The 21784-nt window shown below is 49.2% G+C and overlaps 3 protein-coding genes and 1 long non-coding RNA gene across 10 annotated transcripts; 2 read left to right on the plus strand and 2 right to left on the minus strand.

The window, feature by feature from the left end:
* Window positions 1–550: 550 nt before the first annotated feature.
* Window positions 551–9537, plus strand: IL11RA (interleukin 11 receptor subunit alpha; the record flags this gene model as incomplete). 6 transcript variants are annotated; one of them, XM_079113255.1, is made up of 13 exons in its annotated part: window positions 551–679; window positions 3562–3661; window positions 3893–3953; window positions 4930–5099; window positions 5225–5339; window positions 5496–5528; window positions 5612–5778; window positions 6373–6536; window positions 7296–7437; window positions 7786–7923; window positions 8035–8125; window positions 8376–8458; window positions 9110–9537. In XM_079113255.1, 12 exons carry the CDS (start codon window positions 3562–3564, stop codon window positions 9124–9126), a joined length of 1281 nt encoding a protein of 426 aa, XP_078969381.1. In that variant the 3' UTR covers window positions 9127–9537. The 6 variants fall into 6 exon arrangements, with proteins under 6 accessions (XP_078969381.1, XP_078969382.1, XP_078969383.1 ...); XM_079113256.1 differs by having other exon boundaries at window positions 618–679; window positions 3458–3661; XM_079113257.1 differs by lacking the exon at window positions 551–679 and adding an exon at window positions 2342–2473.
* On the minus strand, window positions 9523–10954 carry CCL27 (C-C motif chemokine ligand 27). The gene is made up of 3 exons (XM_079113286.1): window positions 10168–10954; window positions 9893–10025; window positions 9523–9717 (listed from the first exon to the last, which is right to left on the minus strand). Exons 1-3 carry the CDS (start codon window positions 10235–10237, stop codon window positions 9582–9584), a joined length of 339 nt encoding a protein of 112 aa, XP_078969412.1. The 5' UTR covers window positions 10238–10954; the 3' UTR covers window positions 9523–9581.
* Window positions 10955–13205: 2251 nt separating this feature from the next.
* LOC306645433 (uncharacterized protein) lies at window positions 13206–14695 on the minus strand. The gene is made up of 4 exons (XM_079113287.1): window positions 14134–14695; window positions 13773–13840; window positions 13497–13556; window positions 13206–13373 (listed from the first exon to the last, which is right to left on the minus strand). Exons 2-4 carry the CDS (start codon window positions 13817–13819, stop codon window positions 13217–13219), a joined length of 264 nt encoding a protein of 87 aa, XP_078969413.1. The 5' UTR covers window positions 13820–13840; window positions 14134–14695; the 3' UTR covers window positions 13206–13216.
* On the plus strand, window positions 13787–17691 carry LOC306645437. 2 transcript variants are annotated; one of them, XR_013759648.1, is made up of 3 exons: window positions 13787–13927; window positions 14723–16659; window positions 16693–17691. It is a non-coding gene; the product is annotated as an uncharacterized lncRNA (long non-coding RNA). The 2 variants fall into 2 exon arrangements; XR_013759649.1 differs by lacking the exon at window positions 16693–17691 and adding an exon at window positions 16661–16675 and having other exon boundaries at window positions 14723–16628.
* Window positions 17692–21784: the final 4093 nt, after the last annotated feature.

The raw sequence follows: 21784 nt of genomic DNA on the forward strand, positions 1-21784 counted from the left end.
CTGGAAGGAGATCAGACAGACATAGCAGGCATCTCCCTTAAGCCTCCAGGGATTGGGGAGTAGATGAGAGCCCTAGGTGGGTGGCTGGTTTCTTAAGGCATACCTAAAGACACACACACACACACACACACGCGCGCGCGCGCCTCTATTTTGGTTACATTTTGGAATCCTCTGGGGAATCTTAACAATACTGGCATCTAGGTCCAACCACCAGGATTCTTAACTGGTATGGGGTGGGGCTTGGCAGTTCTAAAACCACAGCACCACAAACCACTGCTCTAGACAGCCCTCCTTCCTATCTTATCTGGAGTTAGGGGCACCTTCAACTTCTCCAGTCACCTGCCCAGTGGCTCCTGAGACCTGCTCTGGGAAGGGCCTGAGCACTTTCAGTTCTGCTGCCCCAGGGAGGAAAGGCATTTTAGTCGAGATCCCAGGAATTCAGCTTCTAAGCCTCGGTCATCGGCATCCTCCTCCATCCCCGGACGGGACAGGAAGTGTCCGGCCGAGGTGGGGGTGGAAGTGATTGGCAGTTGGAGGCTCCAATGGGCCGGGAGCCCCCCCCCCATTTCACCTCTCTTCTTCCATTGGCGCCTGGGTGGAGCCGCCCCCACTGCGGGGGCCCTGGGCGGGAGGGAGTAAAGGCCGGGGCAGAGGGCGCTGGCGGCGGCGGCCGCGGAAGGTGAGGCCTGGTGGGGTGGCGGGTGTAGACAATGAAGTCTTGCCAGGAGGGGCGGGGCAGGGTGGTGTGTGATCTAAAGTGCCTGGAGTGATCGACGGACTGTTAGTGTGTTTGTGTGACTGTGAAGTTACGTCTGTGTATGACGATGTCAGTGTGTGAAACTTCGCAACTAATTGACAATTGGTGCAACTGTCAGCCAATGTGACTGCGTTTGTTAGCGTGCATGTAGCTGAATCTGCATGTGGTCATGCAAGGGTGGGATTATGTGTGTATCTGTCAGTGTGCAGTTTTAGGTGAGATGGGCTGTGTGTTTGTGTGAGGGGGACAGTGACCACATCAGGGAATGTGTTTTGGGAAGGTCCCTGTGGGGTTTAAAACTGTCTGCCAATGTGAGAGTGGGTGGCTGAGTTTGGGTGTGCCAATGTGTGACTAGAGGAGCAAGAGTGAGACTTGTGACTATGTGTGTGTCCTAAGGAAGACTCTGTGGGAGTATAGCTATATTGCATTTCCATAGCCAACAGGATTGACCTTTCAACTTACCCTGCAGTGTAGACAGACCCATTCCTACCTTCCTCTGCTCAATTGTCCAGGGGGCTGGAGGAGTAACTCAGTGGTAGAGCATGTAGGCTAGAATAGGGGAAACTCTGGGTTCAATCCCCAACTGCCTGCCTCCCAATCAAAAGAAAGAGTTCTCATCACTGGTCTACTCCACCTTATTTTCTGTTTCCTTGAATTTCTTTTCCCTCTCCCTGTGACTATCTTTCTGGAAATAATTATCTCTGTGTCTCTGCACTTTTGTTCCTCAGGTGTCTTGTATCTGCTTTTCTAGTTCTGCTGTCATGTGCTTTGTTTCTCAGTGTTTCTATGCCTGACTCATCTGTTCACCCTGTCCTTTTGGTTACCTGGGGGACCTGTAACAGCGATGAGATGCTGATACTGTTGTTAAGAGCTCCAGAGAGAGATGGCTTAAACTACGAAGAATTGCACAGGGGCACAGTATGTGTATGTGTATGTGTATATAGGTATGTGTAAATGTGTCTAAGTCTAAGTGAGGCTGTCTGAGTATATCAGTGTGACTGTTAGTGACTATATTTGAGTGCGAGTCTGAGGTTAAGTGTGGCTCTTGTATATCTGGCACCAAGGGACCAAAGGCATTTCCTGATGCTGGGGCCCAAAGGTTGAACGGAGAGGTGACTGGGACCTCAAGGGGAGGAGGAACTGAACCCTTTGGCCTTTCCCTTATGTGCCCCAGCCTGGGGCCCCTCTTCCTCTGGAAACACAACCATCTATGCCCTAAGGAAACATTTTCTATGGAATGAAAAGGAGTGGGAGCATGAGCTTGTGTCTGTTTTTGTTTGTTTGTTTGATTGTGTCCACCTGTGTTCAAAGAAGTGTCTTTTTGTTAACTGTACCCAAGGATTCTACTCATGAGTGTGGCTATGTGAGGCTGGGCGAAAACACTAAGATTTTCTCACTGACAGGGACATAAGCATAAGCAATTCTCTACTTGCTGATCCTGGCTGCATCTGTGGCTTCCTTTCCAGCCTGGGGGGAGGCCTCTTCCCTTCCCAGGGCCTCGGATGGGAGGGGAGGAGGGAAGAGGAGAGAGGAAGGAGGAGGAAGGAGGGGGCCTGGCTAGGGGCGGCTGTGCTTGGGCCCAGAGGGGGGCGGGCAGGGAAAGAGAAGGAGGGGATGGTTCTGGGGTCCCAGAACTGAGTGGAGCAGGAGCCTGTGCTGTAGCTGGTAAAAGGACGTCCTGGAGGCCATGGACAGTCAGCTACTGGGATCAGCAAGGTAGGGCAGCACTAAACAGGGTAAATGTGGCTGGTGTTGGGCAGGGGAGGGCTGAAGTGAACCCATTCTACTCTGAAGGGGTTCGTGTTCTTTCTCTTTTGGCACTCTTGCCCAGGGCTTTCTCCCTATCTGCCTTTTCCCCACTGTTCTCTCCTCCTGTTCATCTGCCAACTTAGAACCCTCTTTTGTAGCACCGGCTACCCTCTATATACACACAGTTAGCTCCTTCTTAGACTTTTTGAGTTACCACTATTCCCAGATCAGCCCTTGCCTTGTTGAGCCCCCATCACCTACTGGTCCTGATCATCGAGTGATCTCTTGGTGCCGAACCCCACTACCCTGCTGCCGGGCCCTGTCCCTGCAGGATCCCAACTCCCTCCCCTCTCCGCCACCCTGTCTCCATCTACATCTGCTGGCTCCTCGCCTGCCCCCAGCCTCTGGCAGCAGCCAGGGCATCTGGATCCGCTTAACTCTGCAGCCCTAGCCTGCACCCTAGGCCTATCCAGCCTCACAGGCTGGAAACCAATAAGATTTCAAACCAGGCCCAGCTGAGTGGCCTAAGTAGCCAGAGCAAGGAGCCAGGCCCAGGCTTACAGGGTGTTTTTAGACCCACCATCATAGCCCCCCACCCCAGGGTGATAAGGTTTGTCCCAGATTAGGCACAGGCAGGGATCAGCTATGGACAGGTGGGAGTGAATGCCAGAATTCCCAGCAGCTGGATTGGAGGGGTTAATGGGAGTGGTTGAACCACTGCCAGCCCTTGGTGCCAGGGGTGGGCGCCAAGGGTAGTGTGTGTTGGGGGGTGGATGCTGGCTGGCACTGTCTGTTGCCTCCGGCTTTTGTTCTGGGCCCTAAGCCCAGTACTGAGATGGAGGGTGTGAGGGCATGTGTGTGTGAATACAGTACTGGCTATATGGTGGGAAAAGGGACCTCAGGTCAGGTTCCCCAATAATTTCTGATTGGCTTGCTCTACTTTGTGCTTAGTTTTCCTCCTAGGAAACCCCAATTTTGAAGAGGCGAGGAAGAACCAGGTTTTAGCTTCCTATCTTAGAGATGGGGTACCCCTGACCCTGCCTCTCTCTCCACAGATGAGCAGCAGCTGCTCAGGGCTGAGCAAAGTCCTGGTGGCTGTGGCTACAGCCCTGGTGTCTGCTTCCTCTCCCTGCCCCCAGGCCTGGGGACCCCCAGGTAAGAAGAATGCTGTTCTGTGACCCCCCAACTCTGACTTGGGACTTGCTACTCTCACTGTGGCCCCGTCCCATGCCTAACTTATGACTCCCCCATCCCTGACAAACAGGGTCATGACTACCCTGACCGCTGATCTCTGTCAGATTATATAAGATGTTTTGACCCTAAGCTCCTTATCCTGTCATTCTCACAAAGTGAGGAAAAATCTCACCTCAGAAATGCCCTCCACAGGGGTCCAATATGGGCAGCCTGGCAGGTCCGTGATGCTGTGTTGCCCTGGAGTGAATGCTGGGTAAGTGTCCCCCCTACTCTCCACCCCACCTGGCCTATTGATCTGATACATTCATTTTTTTTTTTTTTTTTGGTGGTACTGGGGTTTGAACGTAGGTCCTTGTGCATAGTAGGCAAGCACTTTACCACTTAGCTACATTTTCATCCCTTTTTTCAAATTTTATTTTGAGACAAGTTTTCACTAAGTTGCTGAGGCTGGCCTTGAACTTGCAATTCTCCCGTCTCAGTCTCCTGAGTGGCTGGGAATGCAGGCATGCACTACCACACCCGTTTATGGCCCTTTCTTGACCCTGCTCACTCCTCCTGTTCTCTCCCATCCTTGCCTGCTCTGACTGTAATCCTCACCTCTCTGTTCTCACCCTCTGCTTACTCAAAAGAAAATTCAACCAATATGTATTGAGCACTGCTAAGTGTCTGGTCTACAGTAGGCTCTGTGATATAGCAGTGTAGGAGCCAGGCAAAGAGCTTGCCCTTTGGATTTTTACATTCCTAGTGGGGAAGACAGAATAAGCAAATAGGAGTCTTTCCAGGTAGCAATACTTGCAGGACAGAAAATCTAAAGAGCTTCATTTAGAAGAGGATAACTGAGTGTTTACTTTTTATTGATAACAAGAGAAGGTGTTGCAGAGGAGGTGACATTAAGCTAATTTCTGCCTCCAGGAAGGAGGCAGCCTTGCACAGTTTAGGATAGAAGTGTTCCTGACAGAGGGAACAGCTGGCGCAAAGGATGTGGGACGGGTATGAGCTCCATACTTCTGAGGAATGTGAAGAGAAGCAATGTGACTGGAGTGCAGTGAGTGGAGGGGAGGGAGGTAAGAGCTGAAGGAAAAAAAGGCAAGGGCTGCATCACAAGGGGCTTGGTAAGTTAGTGAAGGGAATTTCGGTTTTATTGCAGGTGCAGTTAGAAGCCTGTAGAGAACAGTGGCATGGTCTAACTTATACTTTAAATCTTTGTCTTCACCTCATTTCACCTTCAGGACCCCAGTGTCCTGGTTTCGGGACGGAGACTCCAAGCTGCTCCAGGGACCTGATTCTGGGCTGGGTCACCAACTGATCCTGGCACAGGCAGACAGCACTGATGAGGGCACCTACATCTGTCAGACCCTGGATGGTGCACTTGCGGGCACAGTGATCCTGAAGCTGGGCTGTGAGTTAGGGAGGATGACAGTGATAAGATGTGGGGTTCTGAGGGGAATCAGGACCCGAGCAAGCTCTCTGGGATAGGGAGGAGTAGGGCACTGCTTAGTTTCCCGCTGTACCCTCTGTCTCTAGACCCCCCAGCCCGTCCTGTGGTCTCCTGCCAAGCAGCTGACTATGAGAACTTCTCCTGCATTTGGAGTCCCAGCCAGGTCAGCGGTTTACCCACCCGCTACCTCACCTCCTACAGGTGTGTGCATGATCAGTTAGTTGTGTGTGTGTATACATTTGGGTGTGCCAGCACAATTTGGGGATGGAAGGCAGAGAGGGAGGATTGACAAAAGCCTCAGAGAGGGCAGAGGACCCTCTTTTCTTTCCTGACCTCAGGTGGCCCCTTCCCCACCAGGAAGAAGACAGTGCCAGGAGCTGATGGCCAGAGGTAGGACCTGAGGAAGAGGCTGGAGCTCGCTTGCATCCCACAATAGGTATTTCCAAAGCTCAAGATTGTATTCTCCCTCCTAGAGTGAGTCCAACCACAGGGCCCTGGCCATGCCCACAGGACCCCCTAGGGGCTGCTCGATGTGTGGTCCATGGGGCAGAGTTCTGGAGCCAGTACCGGATTAATGTGACTGAGGTGAACCCACTGGGTGCCAGCACACGCTTGCTGGATGTGAGCTTGCAGAACATCTGTGAGTACCTACCTCTACACTTCTCTTCAGATCCCCATCAGGGATACCCCAAACAGACTCAGTTCCTCTATCCCCGGCTCCATTCCACATATGGATGCCCCCAGGAGTCTAAAGGATCAGAGCCCAGAGGCTTGATTACTTTTGCATACACTCTTGAGGCTGCTGCTGCTATTCGTAGACCTTTCCTGCCTAGCCTCAGAGCTGACCACCTGCATCTGGGCCCTATGCTGAAACAACTGAATCTAATGTCCTCCTTACCCAAGGGAAGCCCCTGCTGGTCTCTCCTTTTGATCTGTTTGTGGAAGGTGGGTACTAAAACTCTGATTAGAATTTTAGCCTATTCATCTTCCTTGGATGGAGAGAATTACTTTTATTCATTCAACAAGCATTTCAAAATCCTGCCTCCAGATCTCAGCTTCTTTTTAATAAGGATGACAGACAGGGCCTGAGCCTCATGGATAATCAAGTTTAAGATTCCACCCTCCCCTCTTAGAAGCACCCAGCTCGGGTGCTGTTAATCACACATTTTGGGAAGTGATGGGAGAGGGATGGGTACCTGTTGCCTAAACTGACTTTGTGTCTCATCACCCTCAGTGCGCCCTGACCCACCCCAGGGGTTGCGGGTGGAGTCAGTACCAGGTTACCCTAGACGCCTGCATGCCAGCTGGACATACCCCACTTCCTGGCCCCGCCAGCCCCATTTTCTGCTTAAGTTCCGGCTGCAGTACCGTCCAGCACAGCATCCAGCCTGGTCCACGGTGAGGCTTGAATCTGTCTGGCTTTGTGATACTGTGCATTATTCATAGCTTCTGGGTCCTGACAGGTCCCTGAAGACCTGATGCCTCTCTGTACAGAGTGTTCCCCGTGGGCCAGGTGTTGCATTGGGTGCTGGGGTTGCAGTTGGGATGACAGAGCCTTTGCCCTACAGGGCTATACTTATGATGTAAACCTATCTATGGGAAGACAGGAGTGGTTTTTTAAAACTAACTTTTCTTGGAAGAGAAGTACCTTATACCCAGAGGCATATCCTCATACAAACACTTTTCTACCCATCCGAGAATAGTAGTGAATTCCCACCTCTGGAGATATCAGAGATTGGCTGACATCAGGTCTGGAGAGCAGCAGGATTGGATCATATCCCATTTTTAATGCTGTCTGCCTGCTGATCACTGTGCTACATGTTTTACATACATTATTGCACTTAGGTATATTCATCCCCATTTCACAAATGAAGAAACTGAGGCAAAGAGGCCCGAAATTCACCTAGTAAGTGATTTAGCAGAGATGTGAACGCAGACAGAATGATGCCACAGCCCCTCTAGGTAATCAGTACACAATACTGCCTTCCAAACATCAGGTCTAGGCTCTACCTCATCAGCCACCCTAGTGAGGCCCGGATCCCACACCAAGCTGACAGGGACAGGACTGGGAGAAAGGGGACCTCTTCTTAGACTGCGGCTAGATAAGCTCTGTGCTTACAACCTGGATAAAGCACTGAGGAACCATTTCCTCCCCAGGTGGAGCCAGCTGGCTTGGAAGAGGTGATCACTGATGCTGTGGCTGGGCTGCCTCATGCGGTACGTGTCAGTGCCCGGGACTTTTTGGATGCCGGTACCTGGAGCGCCTGGAGCCCTGAGGCCTGGGGGACTCCCAGCACTGGTAAGAAACCAAGTTAAAAAAAAAAAAAAAAGCACAGAACCCACCCCAAGCATTTATCAGCTGGATTGATTCACTGAAGGCAGCCCAGTGGCATATCCCCCACCCATGCAGGCACTGAGATTTTTTTATCCCAGGTCTCAGCCCCTGTGGCCTGAAGCTCTGCCTTAGTTTAAACCCTGCCCCGGCCTCCATCTCAGTAGTTGCAGGCTCTGCTTTTACAAACCAAGTCCTCCAAAGCTGGCCATGGCCTTTCAGGCTGTTTCTTAAGTGCAACCTAAATGGTGCTCCTAAGTATAATCCAAGGCCTGGCTCCTGACCCCACTGTGGACATTTGTGGACCCTTCTCAGGTCTCATTTTCCCTCAAGGGCCCCTGCCAAATGAGATGCCTGCTGAGAGCCAGCCACAAGTGCAGGTGGAGACAGTAGCTCATGTGGACAGCCTTGCTCTTCCAAGGCCCTCTTTGCAGCCAGACCCATGGCCACTTGGTGAGTTTGGGCAGATGGGCAAAGGTTGTAGAGGACAGAAAGTTCTGAGAAAAGGGGGCACTGAGCTTGGTTGGGTTCATTCTCACAGTGCCATGTGGTCCTCCCCTTCAGATCACAGGGACCCTCTGGAGCAGGTGGCCGTGTCTTTAGGAATCTTTTCTTTCCTGGGACTGGCGGCTGGGGCCCTGGCACTGGGTTTGTGGTAAGTGACTATCAGTAACTGTCAGTCTCAATCCCCACAGATGATCTGATGCCCAGAGACCATATCCATTCCCAACCTTCATGACTTCCCACTTAATCTGATTTTGGAACTACCTCTCCCCACCCTGACCTCCCACACCCCACTTCATGATTCTCATTGATTCCTGTCCTGACCCTTTTCTAACAAACCCTTTTGGAGGAGACTGAGATGCCCCACAATGTCAGGGAGATAGCTGCCTTTTTGTGCCCAGGTTGAGGCTGAGACGGGGTGGGAAGGATGGACCCCAAAAGCCTGAGTTCTTGGCCCCAATGATTCCAGTGGACAAGCTTCCAGGTGAGTAGAACCTCCAAATGGTTTGGACTTGGCAATGTATCCCCCATTTTGAGAGTGTCTGGCTTAAGAGCCAGATGTCATAGTAATTTTAAGGGTGTCAAAAATCTGAGTTGGATTTCCTCATTCTTATGTTATCTAGGCTGGGGCTGGCCTTTTCAAGTCCCTTGACTCAGAAGTGGGTCTGCTCCCTCTCTCTCAGGGTACAGGGGATTCTAGATGGTCTCCCTTTCTCATTTTCTGTGTTAATACCGAGTCTAATGACTCAGAGCTGGATAGCCATCCTTTTCCTTTTTTTTTTTTTTAATATTTTTTTTAGTTGTTGATGAACCTTTATTTTATTTATTTATTTACATGTGGTGCTGAGAATCAAACCCAGTGCCTCACACATGCTAGGCGAGTGCTCTATCACTGAGCCACAATCCCAGCCCCATCCTTTTTCTTGGGATGTCTTAGATCAGCGTTTGCTTCCTTCGCTCATTCTTGAGGTGCCTGGACTTAAAGCTATATCTACTTTCTCATCTTTAGGGTGTTGGGGCTCTCTGAGTTGGGGCTGACTGCTGAGCTCAGAACTGGGCCCCACTCATTCTTAGGATGTCTAGACTAAGACCCAGTTCTGCTCCCTCTCTCCTGATTTGCGTCCTGCTCTTCTAGGTGCTCCAAACCTGTAGAGGACCCAGAAGAACTTCAGATGATTTCACCTACAAGTCTGCCTTGCTGGTTTGGATGAAAGGACAGAACCAAGCAGGGCAGTAGATCCCTTTGGACAGGGTTATCAGCTGGAAGTTCTGCTGGAGCCCATTTCTTTGAGATAGTTTATTCCAACTTGCCAGCTGAAAGGTGTCAGAACCTCTGACTTCATCCCAGAGCTGAAGGTCCACCTGAGGAATGTGCATGTCTGTGTCCATATGTGACCATGTGTATGTGAGGTAGGGAGAATGTGTTCTCTGCATGTATGTATGTATGTATGTATGTGCCTGAAGAACGTGTGTAGGTCCTTGCCTCTTGGCCTTGCCCCGTGCAGGGTCTATGAAGATGCAAAATAAAGAGGAATGAGGAAGTTGTCATATGTCACACTCAGAGATTACTGTCTAATCTTGCTTTATTATTTTGGCTATTGGGGACTTCAGCCCATTTTCCCTTGCAGCCCCGGATTCAGGTTGGGCAGAGTCCCCTGGAGCCTTTTCCCTTGGTGCTCAAACCACCGAGCCAGGCTGCGGTTCTGGGGATGGATGCAGACACTGCGTCGAGCCAGATGAAGCCTGGGAAGGGAAAGATCCAAAGCTATGCCCATTGCTTGGGGATGAGTTTAGGGTCCAGGGCTTGGAGGCAAGAGTCAGATATGAAAACTCAAGTTGGTTAACAGAATTAGCAGTTGGAGATGGGGTTAGGACTGAGGTTAGAGACAGGGGTATCAAGGATGGGGTCAGAACTCACACAAAAGCCTGGAGATGACAGTCCCCATCAGCCTCCTGCAGTTCCACCCGAATGACCTTCCTCAGTAGCTTGCTTGAGAGTGGCTGTCTGTAGAGCTGAGTACAGCAGGTAGTGCTGGGTGGCAGTAGCAATGCTATGGGACAACGGGTCCATGTGTTTAGAATGGTTCAGACCCAGAACTGCTCCATCAGACAGCTGAAGGATGGGCTTCCTGGGCCCCTTTCCCTCCAGCCCCTTCACCTAGATTCCCCAGAATTCTATCCCCAGGTACTTACCTGCCCCAGGGTCTGGACTCAGGAGTGACAATAGCAGCAGGAGGCTGCTGGTGGGCAAGAGCCCCTTCATGCTGTTCAGCCTAGATACTTCCCTCTCTCTCCTCCTCCTCCTCTCCTACCTTTTATCTGAGTGTATTTTACCTGGGGCTCCAGGTGAGTCAGAGACAGGTGGAGATGCAGTGCTTATCTTGTGACACTCCTGAGCCTTAAATTTTGGCCTGCAGTCATAGACCCCTTTGTCTTCTGACTGCCATTCCCCATGGGCTCCTAAGCCCTGATCAGAGAAGTAGTGAGAGGGATAGTACATGATGTGGGGGATGACATATAATGACTAATGACTGCTAAGGACACTTAGTAGCATGTAATGTGAGACATTCATACTCATATATCCATAGCCACATTCACGGTCACACCTTGGTCACTCAGATAACCTCACAAAGTCACACCCACAACTGGACAGTCAATAGACAAAATCATACAGCCCCAGTTAAACCCAAAGTCCCACTCCCACATGGATGTGTTTCTAGAATCATCCAGTCACACTCACAATCATACTAGCACACACACATTCCAATGGGGGCATTGTGGGTGTGGTGGGAGCACAGGGCAGGCCAGCACTAACTTGTCTTCATCTTTGCCTCCCCACTTCTTGTTCTGGCATGTCTGTCTTATCAGAAGAAACTGATGGGAATGTATTGGGAGAAATCCTAGTTCTTGGCCCTGCAAGTTTACACACTCGAGACATTCATTGCTGCCAGCCAAGAACTAGGATTTCTTCCAGCAGGAATGGGTCCCTAAAGCAGGCCCTTCCGGCTGAGGGAGGGGTCTTGGCTGGGACCAGACACATTCCGAGAAACTGGGAGAAGGCCTTTTGGTAGTTTTGAGAGTACCCTGGGGATGCTGAGTAGGGGTTGCTTTCCCCAGGAAGATGAGACAAGGAGGAAAGGTAAGGTGACGATGAGGGGAGATAAAAGCTCTTGGTGCCAGGTTGCTGATGTCAAAACAGTAAAAGACCCAAGAAATCTTACCTTCCTGATTTTGCCTAGTTCTGTTCCAGGAATGTCAGCTTGGCAGTAGGGGCCTGGACTTCCAGACTCAGCCCCTGGCTTATTGGGAGACATCAGACTTAAAACCAAAATTATATCTCTTGTTCTACTTGAATTCCAGCCTCTTTTCACTGTGGGCCTAGAGGAACATTATCCCTCACCACCTGGTTCAGTAATACACACTTTTCTAACCCCTACACCCTCTGCAGCCTATCTTCTTGCTGTAGCCCCTACTGTATTTCCTTCCTGTCCTTCTCTCCTAATCCCATACCCAGGCGTCCCTCTTTTCCCCCTCCCCAAAGCAACACTCCTACCCTTCCTGATCCAGTTCTTTCCAGAGTACTGGAAACTACCCAGGATAGGGCAGGAGTTGGGGCTAGTGGCCCATGTCTTCAAAGAATGTCCCACTCCTGATCATGGGATTTCAGTCCTCAAGTCCTACACTGTATTTGAAACATAAACTGAGCCATAACCCATTAACCCAGCCCGATGTCACAGGGTGCTTTCTAGTCTTCTGTTTTGGGGACAGTCAAACTCTTAAGGGGTAGGCTTTCTCTTGGGATACAAGTCACACCTTCTCTGAGAAGTCTTTCTGCTATAGGACTGCTTCAACAGTCAGGAAGGACTTCAGCTTGCAGAGTAGGGACTAGTCCCCCTCCAGGCTGAAAAACTGAGGTGTGAAGCCCCTCCCTGGAGTTTGTCTCAGGTATCTTCAGGTCTTCTGACAGCATCCTGGTGAGGTGTGGGCCCAGGGCTAGAGAGAATATTCCACATTTGAAGGGGTCTCTGATGTACACATTGAGAAGAAATGGCTTTAAGAGCTTGGTTGTTTTCTTCAAAGTGATAACCTAGAAGTCACTCATCTTGAATCTTTGGTACCAGAGACTTTAGGATACCAGAGACCTTACTCTCTTACTCCCAGTCTCGATTTGTGCCCCAGAGCTTGGGTGTAGCCACTGAGGAAATTCTGAGGAACTTCCCCAAGATCCCCATCATCTTGTCTTAGACCCTCTTCATCAGATGGTTGCCTGTCATACACTGTGATTTCCAGGGAACTCTGGAAGGCACAAAACAAATTCCAGGACACCCATTCCTCCCCTTTGGCTTTTCCAAAGATCAGGCCAAGTCTGTTGTTGCAGGGGCTGACCAGGCTGAAAGTCACTGGCCCCAGCTAGAAACTGGGCTATCTCTATAACTTAATACCCTGGTGTCCTTTCTGGTGCTGAGGTCAGTCCCTAATAAAAGCAGGCTCACATAGCAGTCCCTCCACTTTGGGAGTAGTCTCACCACTTTGGGAATTAGTGGGTCCCAGGCTGGTTTGGGCAACAGGATTAAATGGGATGGCAGGGAGCAGTGGCCCCTGGACTTTACTAGGGAAGTAGCAAGAACTGCTAGATGGGTTGATGCTAAGAATCCCTAAAATTGGGATCAGACTGGAGGAGCCAGGTTGGGGTACTAAGTGTAGGAAAGGCCACCAACCCACATCACTCTCCTGAGGCAGGTTACGTGAAGAAGCAACTTCTGTAAAGAGGCAGCTTCTAGGAATCTACCCCTCCTCTCAATGGCAGCCTACTCCCTACAATCCTGGCTTAAAGCGTTTTAGATCCACTCTTAGGAAGGAAAATTCTTCGGACACAAAGCAAAATCCTGACTAGGAGGAAGGTGGTAACTGAGAGCTGGGGTTGTAGGAACATCAGCATGGGGATGAGGTGTACAGGAAGATCAGGTCAGGATTATTTACTTCTCTCCATATAGACTACTCACAGGGATGGGAGGATTTTTTGGTAGGGGCAGAGGCAGGGAAGCAGTCACTGATAGTAACAGGAAGCCTAACTTGATGAGGAGGCCCTTGGATACCGGGCTGTGATATGGAAAGGCACCCCACTAGGAGGGAGGTTCTGTTGGTAAGTAAATAGGTGTGCAGTGGGGTTCCCAGTCCGGAGGGTGGCAGCGAATGGAGGCAGCGACGGCAGAGTCAGGAAGGCAGTATGGTGGTCTTCGCTTTAAATTTTTAATGCACCGGCTGTCTGGGCAGCCGTGGCAGGGGTGCGGCAGAGGAGGCCACGACCTGAGCGATGGGGAGTAGGGCCCAGGCCGCTCGACAGACAGCTCATCAGGCCCCGCAGAGGCTCCAGCTTCTGCTCCCGGGGGTGCGCAGAGCTGCAGAGCAACCCGACACTGGCATGAGGCTAGGCGGGGGCGCCCAGATTCCCCCCGATCTGTCCTCCGAGACTGAGCCTCGTCCATGCCCCCGACGGGCCCTCGGGATCGCAGCCCCCTCACCTCCGCTCCCTGCGCCACATTCGCAGCCAGGGGAAAAAGTAGAAACAGCCCCAGTAGATCCTGCAGAAAGAAGGCAGAGCCGGGCCGGGCCGGGCGGGGAGGGGCTGACCCCACGGACTCCGCCCCCGGACGCCTCGATCTCGAGGAAGGCTCCGCCCCACAAAGGCGGTTCCATTCGTGGCCCACGCCCCGTGCGGCCCCGCCCCCCCAGAACGCGCACCCTCCCCCACCCGGAGCCGCCTGATTCCTCCTCCGCAGAACCCCGCCTCCACTCACTCCTCCTCCGCCTCCAGCGCCACCTCGTATCTCCTCAATCCCGACATGTCCTGGGTTCCGAACGTCTCCTGGGGAGAGGCATGATTGGATCAAGTATTCCCCAGTCCCAGGTACCCTTCTCCGTCATTCTTGGGACGAATCTGACCAGGTCGCAGGTGATCTGAGATTGGTGCCCCGGAAGACAATTGCCACATCGGGACAGGGTGGGATTGAAGATTTGGGAGACACTAGAAGTTAAGGCTTTAGGAGGACGATTATCTCGGGGGCCTAGGGCACGTAGAGGGGCAAGGCGAGGGGCTTGGCGATCATGGGGCTGGGAGATTTGGGGCCTTGGGTGAGGGTTTCTAGGGGCTAGGGTCACCTGGAGGGGGGCTGAGGGGTCGGCGCAGCCTAACTCCCGCCCTCCCTGGCTCCACCCCGGATACGGACCGTTACCTTTACGTCACAGGGATGCCTTCCCCTACTAGGGGTGGGGCTTGCCTATCACCCGGAAGGGGCGGAGCCAGAACGTCTCTTAGAGAAGGCCGAATCAATGTGTTACATTCCGAGGTGGAGTTAGGGTCTGTTACTAAAGAGGAGGAATTGGGGTTTTATAAATGCGGGGCACAGGACACTCTTAGATGAATGGCGTCAGATTTTGGAACTACAGCATCAAGCAGCAATAGCAGCAATGAAAGAGCTTTGGGACTCTGTTCAACACTGTTTTCCTAGTCCCCACTGCCCCTTCCTGGCTTCTGCCATGTTAGTTGCCTTTCTTGCCTACCCTGCTTGGGTGATCCTGGGCTGAGAAGGAATGGGTTCTCTACATAACTCACTCTAGAGCAGGCTGGAAATACTTGTTATCAGAGTGACCTTGGCCAAGTCACTTAATGGCCAGACAGTTGTTCCTCTTCCTCTCTTGAGCTGAGACTGATCTTGTGCTTTTTCTTTTTTTCTTTTCCTTTTTACAGACATTCAATCAACAGCTATGTACTGAGTGTCTACTCCATGCCAGGCACTGTGATGAACATAGGGATATAGTGTTAAAGAATTACAGGCAGTCTCCATCCTCCAAGAACCGACATTGGGGTACAGCTGGGATAGTCAAAAGAAGCTGGGATAGATCATTACAATAAATGGAACAGACTGGCTGGGGAAGGTAGAGAGTGCTTCACCAGAGCCAAGAAGGGCAATTAACCCATTGTAGGGGTTTGGAAATAGCTGCCTCAGATCTCTGACATTCCAGCCAAGGTCCACTACTCACCCAGTTTGTCTGGGAGAGGCAGAAGAGAATCTTGTGGCTGAACTGATTATATGGGAGAGAATGACTCAAAATAAGCAAGATGAAAGTTTGCTCGGCTGAAATGGGAAGAATGGATGCACTACCTGATCGTCCATTAACCCCTTTTCTCTCTCATATGTCCGTCTTCCCAAGCCTGCACTACATACAGACAACACAGATGAGTGGTTGTCAGGTGGCTTTATTGGAAGCACTGCCGTCTGGACCTGAAGAGGCTGTGATCTTGCCATACTCACCCTTTTGCTCACATTCACATTGATACTCCTGCCCTGGTCGAGTCTGGTCTGGTGCAGAGCAGCCTGGTCTTCCCTTCTGGTCCTTGGTTCTCCAGGCCAAGGAGATTCCCTTCACTCAGACACATGGCTTCATCTGGTGTTGTCATGGTTTAACCACTGTGGAGCTTGACTCTTCAGGAGAAAGGAGAGGCACAGTCCTGGGATGGGTAGAATCTTCAATAGGGCCTTGGAAGTTGGAGGCAGGGCCAACGAGGACAGGTTTTGCCTTTGCAAAGGACTTCTTCAGTATTTGGATGATGTGACACACCCTGGAGCAACCTGGGGTGCCTAGAGCTGATGGACTCTCAGTTTGGTGAATCTGGAATCAGAGATCAGAGAGAATGGAGTCCTGGAATCCAGCTTCCTAGAAGGCTGTAGTGTAAGGGGCAAAGATGGGCATTTATTCCTGGTTCATGAGAATGCTAAACCTTTGGTACATATGGTCCCTGACTCATGATGATATGACTTAGGAATTTTTAACTTTATAATGGTGCAAAAGGTATATGCATTCAGTGGAATGCATACTTCAAATTTTGAAGTTTGATCTTTTCCTATCCCAGTGGTAACGTGACACAGTACTCTTTTGGGGTGCTGGACAGTGGCAACAAGCCCCAACTCCCAGGTGGTCATGTGATCATGAAGATACATAACTAATACTCTGCAGTGTACTGTATAAGCTGATACTTAGCAGGTTGGGCAAATTAAATGCATTTTTGATGTAGGATATGTTCAACTTATGATAGGTTTTTAGGAACATAACCCCAATGGAAGTTTAGGAGCATTTAGGAGCATATGTAAAAAGAGTGTCTTAGGTATTCATGAGCCCTTTGGATGATTTTATGCTGAAAGATGAGATGACTCAGAATGGGGACTCATCACCATAAAGATCAATCATATGGTTAGAGGGTTGGAACTTTAAGTCAGCCAGACCTTAGAGAAGGAGAGAGAGGCTGGAGATTGAGTTCGGTATGTGGCCAACAGTTCAACCAAGGCTATGTAATGATGTCTCAATAAAAACTGACCACCAAAGCTCACAGAATTTCCTGGTTGATAAACATATTAATGTGTTAGGAGGGCAATGTATATCCTATGTCCCCAGTGAAAGCATGCAAGCCCTGCATTTGGCATTCTCCCAGACTTTATCCCGTGTGTCTCTTCATTTGGACATTACTGATTTACACCCTTTATAAACAATTGTAAACATAGCACTTGAATTCTGTGAGTCATTTTACTTTTTTTTGTTGTTGTTACAGGGGATTGAACTGCATTAGTGCTCAACCACTGAGTTACATCACCAGCCCTGTTTATTTTTTATTTCTTCTTTTGAGACAAAGTTTCACTAAGTTGTTCTTCTTTTGAGACAAAGTTTCACTAAGTTGCTTAGGGTTTCCCTAATTTGCTGAGGCTGGCCTCAAACTTGTGATCCACCTGCCTCAGCCTTCTGAGTTGCTGGGATTACCGTGCCCAGCTAGAGAGGCACTCTCCTAAACCTGTGGGGTTTGATGCAATCTGTGGATGGTTAGGGTCAATCAAATGCAATACATGAGCTCATAGCGTAACACCTTGCTGGATATGCACCTCCAGTTTCTTTGCAGAAGATTTCCCTCCCCCGCCCCAGATACTGGGATTTGAACCCAAGGCCTTGCTTGCTGGGCTACATACCATTTCTTTTTAATTTTGAGACTTAAGTTGTTGAGGCTGGCCTTGAATTTGTGATCCTCCTACCTGTCTCCTGAATATCTGGGATTACAGGAATTTGCCATTATGCTCACCCTTTCTTCCCTTTTATAACTTCTCAGTAGCTTCCCTGCACCCATTTGTCACTCTGCTTTCAGCTCTGACAATCTTAGCAGTCAGCACTTTGGACATGGTGTGTGTGGGGGGTTTCACTGTTGTCCTAAGAAGATTTGTGAAGTTGCCCTCTTGAAGATACTGAACTATATTTCAAGGCTGGAAGTCAGGGTTTGGTTCAGGAGTAGAGATTTAGTCCTAAGACAAGGGAGGTAGTAGAAGTAGGAAAGATAAGATCCATCCAATCTCCCAGATTTCCTGAGCACAATCACAGGAGCCGGATAAGGCTGGAGAAAATCCTCACTCAGATTCTCCAGCTCTGCCTAAGCCTGTCACAGTGCCTACACATTGATTATCTGAGATCCACTCCACTCTTGGACAAGCAAAGCTAAAGGAAGGCTCTTTGGAAGCAGATCCAGCTCTCTTATGTTTCTGACTTCTAGGATTTCTCCGTCCTGGCCCAGCCAGAAGTGTCCCTCTTTCCTATTGACCCATTTTTCTGTGCCCCATAGCTGTCAGAGGAATATCTAGAGGGGAATCTGGCTCCAAACATCTGCTTCTACCCTGGGAATTGATAGGAATTTTTTTTTTTTTCTTTTTTTTTCTTTTTGGCAGTGAGGAGAATTGAACCCGGGGTCTCACACGTGCTAGGCAAGTGCTGTGCCACTGAGCTAAGCCCCAACTCTGCTGAGAGGGATTTCTGAGGAGGAAGAACTGTGAGGTGGATGTGCTCTGCATTGGTAACCAATGTCTATCAGTCCTGTGAGACAACACACATACACAACAAGTTACATGAAGCAGATTTATTACAGATAGGCAAGGGACCACAGAAACAGATTTGTTGTGAGCCAGGCCTCCAAGGTTCAGGAAAGCTTTGTGCTTTCTACTTTTGCTGCAGCTGAGGGACCTCAAAAGCAGCCCACCCTGGATTTTATACCCCTGGGGCAATTGCTAGGCTATAGTGTTGAAGGACATCCTGTTTCTGAAGGAGACTGGAACAGAGAGCCTGGACTGTTCAAACTCCCCCTTATCTCAAGACGTTGCATTCCCAGCACATTCTACATTTATCCTTGAGAATTATAAGTGAGAAAACTGGGAGAACTATGTCAGTCCAAGGCCACTTGGAGAATTTTACCACTGAGCTACACCCCAAATCCCAGACCACGTTTCTACTCCTTGTTATGTTCTTTTAGGGAGTTCCTCTCCCATTTCATGTGGATTTGGTAGGGCTATCAACCACAGTGCTTTGGTTTGAGGACCCCATTCCCTAGACACTGTGATAGACTAAGATCTAATTGTGTATCTTAAGTATACAGTTAACCAGAACTTTTTGTAAGATTTGAAATTTGGAAAGGACAAGATGGAGGGCCTCTTGCTTTAGATCATTATAAAAATGTAGACAAGAGTCACACTTCTTGCTACTAGATAAGGACCCATCTATGACAGGCCCCAACACAAAAGTAATTAGAGAATAGGTAAGGTAAGAGATGGAGATAACAACATTTGAACCCCTGGATCCAAACAGAGCTGAAGATTAAATATCCTTAACAGTTCAGGTTTATGTGACATGACAAACAATATTTTGCTTAAACTTTTGCAACCAAAAGAGCCCTCAATAATATTTATTGCATTGTTCTTATTTTACAGATGAGGAACCAGAGACCCAGAAAGATTTAATTTCCCAAAGTTTCTCAGTTTATAAATGGCAGAACATTAGTATTTGGAACAGTTCTGTGCTGTATTACCTATATGTGTTTGTCTATCTGTCCATCTGTCCACCCACCCACACATCCATCCATCCATCCCATTTATTTATGTACCTGATCATCTTTCAGTGGTAAGACACTGAAGCCAATAAGCTTTCTCTCACTTGCCAACTCCTAATTTGAAACTGGGTCTTGATCAGGGATTTACAGACTTTTTCTCTAAAGATCCAGGAAGTAAATGTTTCAGAATTTATGGGCAATATGGTCTCTGTGGTACTCGCACAGGTTTACCATTGTAGCTCAAAAGCGGCCATAGATAATGTGTAAGTGAATAGGCACAAATGTGTTCTAGTGAAACTATTTACAAAAAGAGGTGGAAGCCTGGCTTTGGCTCATGGCCATAGTTTGCCAATTCCTGGTCTGGATCAATGGGAGGGATGTGTCTTTTTTTTTTTTTTAATTGGGAATATGAGTAGGAAATGGGAACACATAAAAACCTTGCATTTGTCATTACTCATGTATTAGAAAAAACAGGATTTTTATACTCTGTGTTTTAATCTGGTTCTGGGGCTTTGGACAGATGAGGAAACAGGTGTCAGTTTCCTCATCTGTAAAATGTACCTTATGAGGTAGTACATGTACCTCACACACAATGGGCACTCAGTAAAGGGGAGTTCCATTCCTTCCTCTCATTCACCACCTTCCATGTATTACCAGTAGCAGCAGACCTCTTTTCGAGGTTCTTAGAATGCAGTGAGGACAGAACTCAGTCTGACTTTCTGAATTCAAGAATCCAATTTCTAAGAACAAGCTTCCATATAAGTTATATAGATTAAGCTCCTGGGAACTTTTTATTTTATTTTTTAAGTTTTTTTAATTTATAAGTGGACACAATGCCTTTATTTTTATGTAGTGCTGAGGATTGAACCCAGGGCCTCATGCATGCTAGATGAGTGCTCTACCACTGAGCCACAACCCCAGCCCCTCCTGGAAACTTTTAAAATAACCCCTCCTGGAAACTTTTTAAATAGTCCTACTCCAACTCTTACCTGCACTGTTCCAAACTTAAAACCACTCCAGTGCCTAACAAATCAAAGGGTTCTCCAGTCAATGGGCCCTGTTAGACCTAGAAGCAATTTAGTCATCCTCTTTTATTAAGTCTACCCTTTCCCCCAAGTGACTTTTCAACCTATTTCTTCCAAAAATACCTCTTAAGGAAAAGGGGTTGTCCTTGTGCCCATGACTTGTGTGTTCAATTGTATATGTCTGTGCCTTGGGTCTGTGTTGTGATTATATGCTTAAATGTCTGTGGTGTGTTCTTGATGTATGTGAATGATTAACTATAATAGATTGTGTACCTGTGTATGTGTGTGGAACATGTGGGTGAGGGTGTTGGCACTTGTGTATTTGTGTGTGGGTTTGTTTCTCAGCTGCCTTTTCAGTTCAACCCTTTGTGGTGCTCAACTGCACCAGGACCTGCAGGGGGCATCCAATGCCTAGGGAAAATAGGACATGGGGCTCCAGGCAAGGGACCTCAAACTCATGGGGCCTGCAGAGGGCGTCTAGGTATGGCCAACATGGGATATGTAGCTGTTAGCCTGAGGAAGTAGGGCTCTGGGCTCTGGACTCTGGAACAGGCTGGGATATCTTGTTCCAGAAAGGGGCTGGAAGTGAACAAGAAACAAAATGACTCAGCTTCTGAAAGTCCCTGATCCTGGGAAGGGGTCTGTTTCACTTCCTATCCTTCTCCAAATCTTCTGTGCATGTTCAGGGGGTCTCAGCCTAGCCAAAAGGGCATAGCTTGCCCTGCAGTCTGAGTGTGGGTGGAACATTGCACAGAATTTCCGGAGGTGAGGTGATGGGACTTTAGGATGGGGGAAGGGAATTTTGAGCAATAGCACACCCTTCCCTACCTCCTATCCTCTGGAAGTTTGAGCCAATGCCACTGCCAGGGTTTCTTGAATATCTCTCTCCTTCCTGCCCCGTACTGAGGATTTGAGGATTTAACCCAGTAGTACCTAACCATTGAGTTACCTCCCCAGCTCTTTTTATATTTTATTTGAAATAGGGTTTCATGAAGTTGCTGAGGCTGGCCTTGAACTTGTGATCCTCCTGCCTCAGCCTCCTGAATCACTGGGATTACAGATGTGCCCCACCCTACCCCACCCCACCCAGCTGACTAGTTTTCTCATTCCTTGTAATTTGGGCTACTCTGAGATCCAGCTTGCTTGGCCCTGGGCTGAGCTTGCTTGGAGAAGCTCAGGAATCTAGGGTTCCTGAACACAAAGCCAAAGTTGACCTGTGTTCCTGGAGATGGAGAGTTCTGGTAGTGGTGGAGGGCAGAGGGAAGCAGGGAGTTTCATGATGAAGGAAGCTCTGCAGAATGGGTAGAGGATGGGTAGACATTTAGGGAGAATGAACAGCAGGCAGGACATAGCGGGTTGTGGTTAGTCCTGATATAGGTGAGGTGGAGAGAAGGGTTAGTAGTGAGAGAGGTTGTGTGGGGGGATCTAAATTGGAGGTGATTGTTTCAGGTCAGCTCTACCTTTAGAAAGATTCCTGAGGATAGAGCCATGGGGATGGCCAGTCCAACTCCAATTCTCAGTCCTGAAAAGGCACATACAGATTGACTAAACCTCCCTAGATACAGGGTGAGTCCCCAGCCTATTGGGATTTTATGTGAGAAGGGGGTTCAGTGCTGCAATTGCTCTGAGGAGAGTGAAGTCAGGGCTGGGCTGTGACAGTGGCGCTGAGGAAGCCACAGAGACATTAAAGAGGTAGGAAGCCCATGAGTTGGTAGCCAAATGGAGTGAGGGGAGCAGTTGGAGAAGCAGATGGAGGAACCAGAGATGAGGTACAGATCCACTTCTGGGTTCCAAGCTGCAGAGCCAAATGCCTATTTGGGATTTCCTGTTGGATCCCTCAGACGCCTAATTTCAAATTCAAACTCTAGATTTCCAA

Source organism: Sciurus vulgaris (genome assembly GCF_902686455.1).
Source record: "Sciurus vulgaris genome assembly, chromosome: 15".
NCBI classification, from domain to species: domain Eukaryota; kingdom Metazoa; phylum Chordata; class Mammalia; order Rodentia; family Sciuridae; genus Sciurus; species Sciurus vulgaris.

Coding starts and splice junctions, on each gene's coding strand:
- CCL27 (XM_079113286.1), bottom strand. CDS start 10,237: ATGAAGGGGCTCTTGCCCACCAGCAGCCTCCTGCTGCTATTGTCACTC. Junction 10,026..10,167: donor GAGTCCAGACCCTGGGGCAG/GTAAGTACCTGG, acceptor GTTGTCCCATAG/CATTGCTACTGCCACCCAGC. Junction 9,718..9,892: donor TGTCATCTCCAGGCTTTTGT/GTGAGTTCTGAC, acceptor TTCCCTTCCCAG/GCTTCATCTGGCTCGACGCA.
- LOC306645433 (XM_079113287.1), bottom strand. CDS start 13,819: ATGTCGGGATTGAGGAGATACGAGGTGGCGCTGGAGGCGGAGGAGGA. Junction 13,557..13,772: donor GCGCTGGAGGCGGAGGAGGA/GTGAGTGGAGGC, acceptor TTCTTTCTGCAG/GATCTACTGGGGCTGTTTCT. Junction 13,374..13,496: donor ATGTGGCGCAGGGAGCGGAG/GTGAGGGGGCTG, acceptor GTTGCTCTGCAG/CTCTGCGCACCCCCGGGAGC.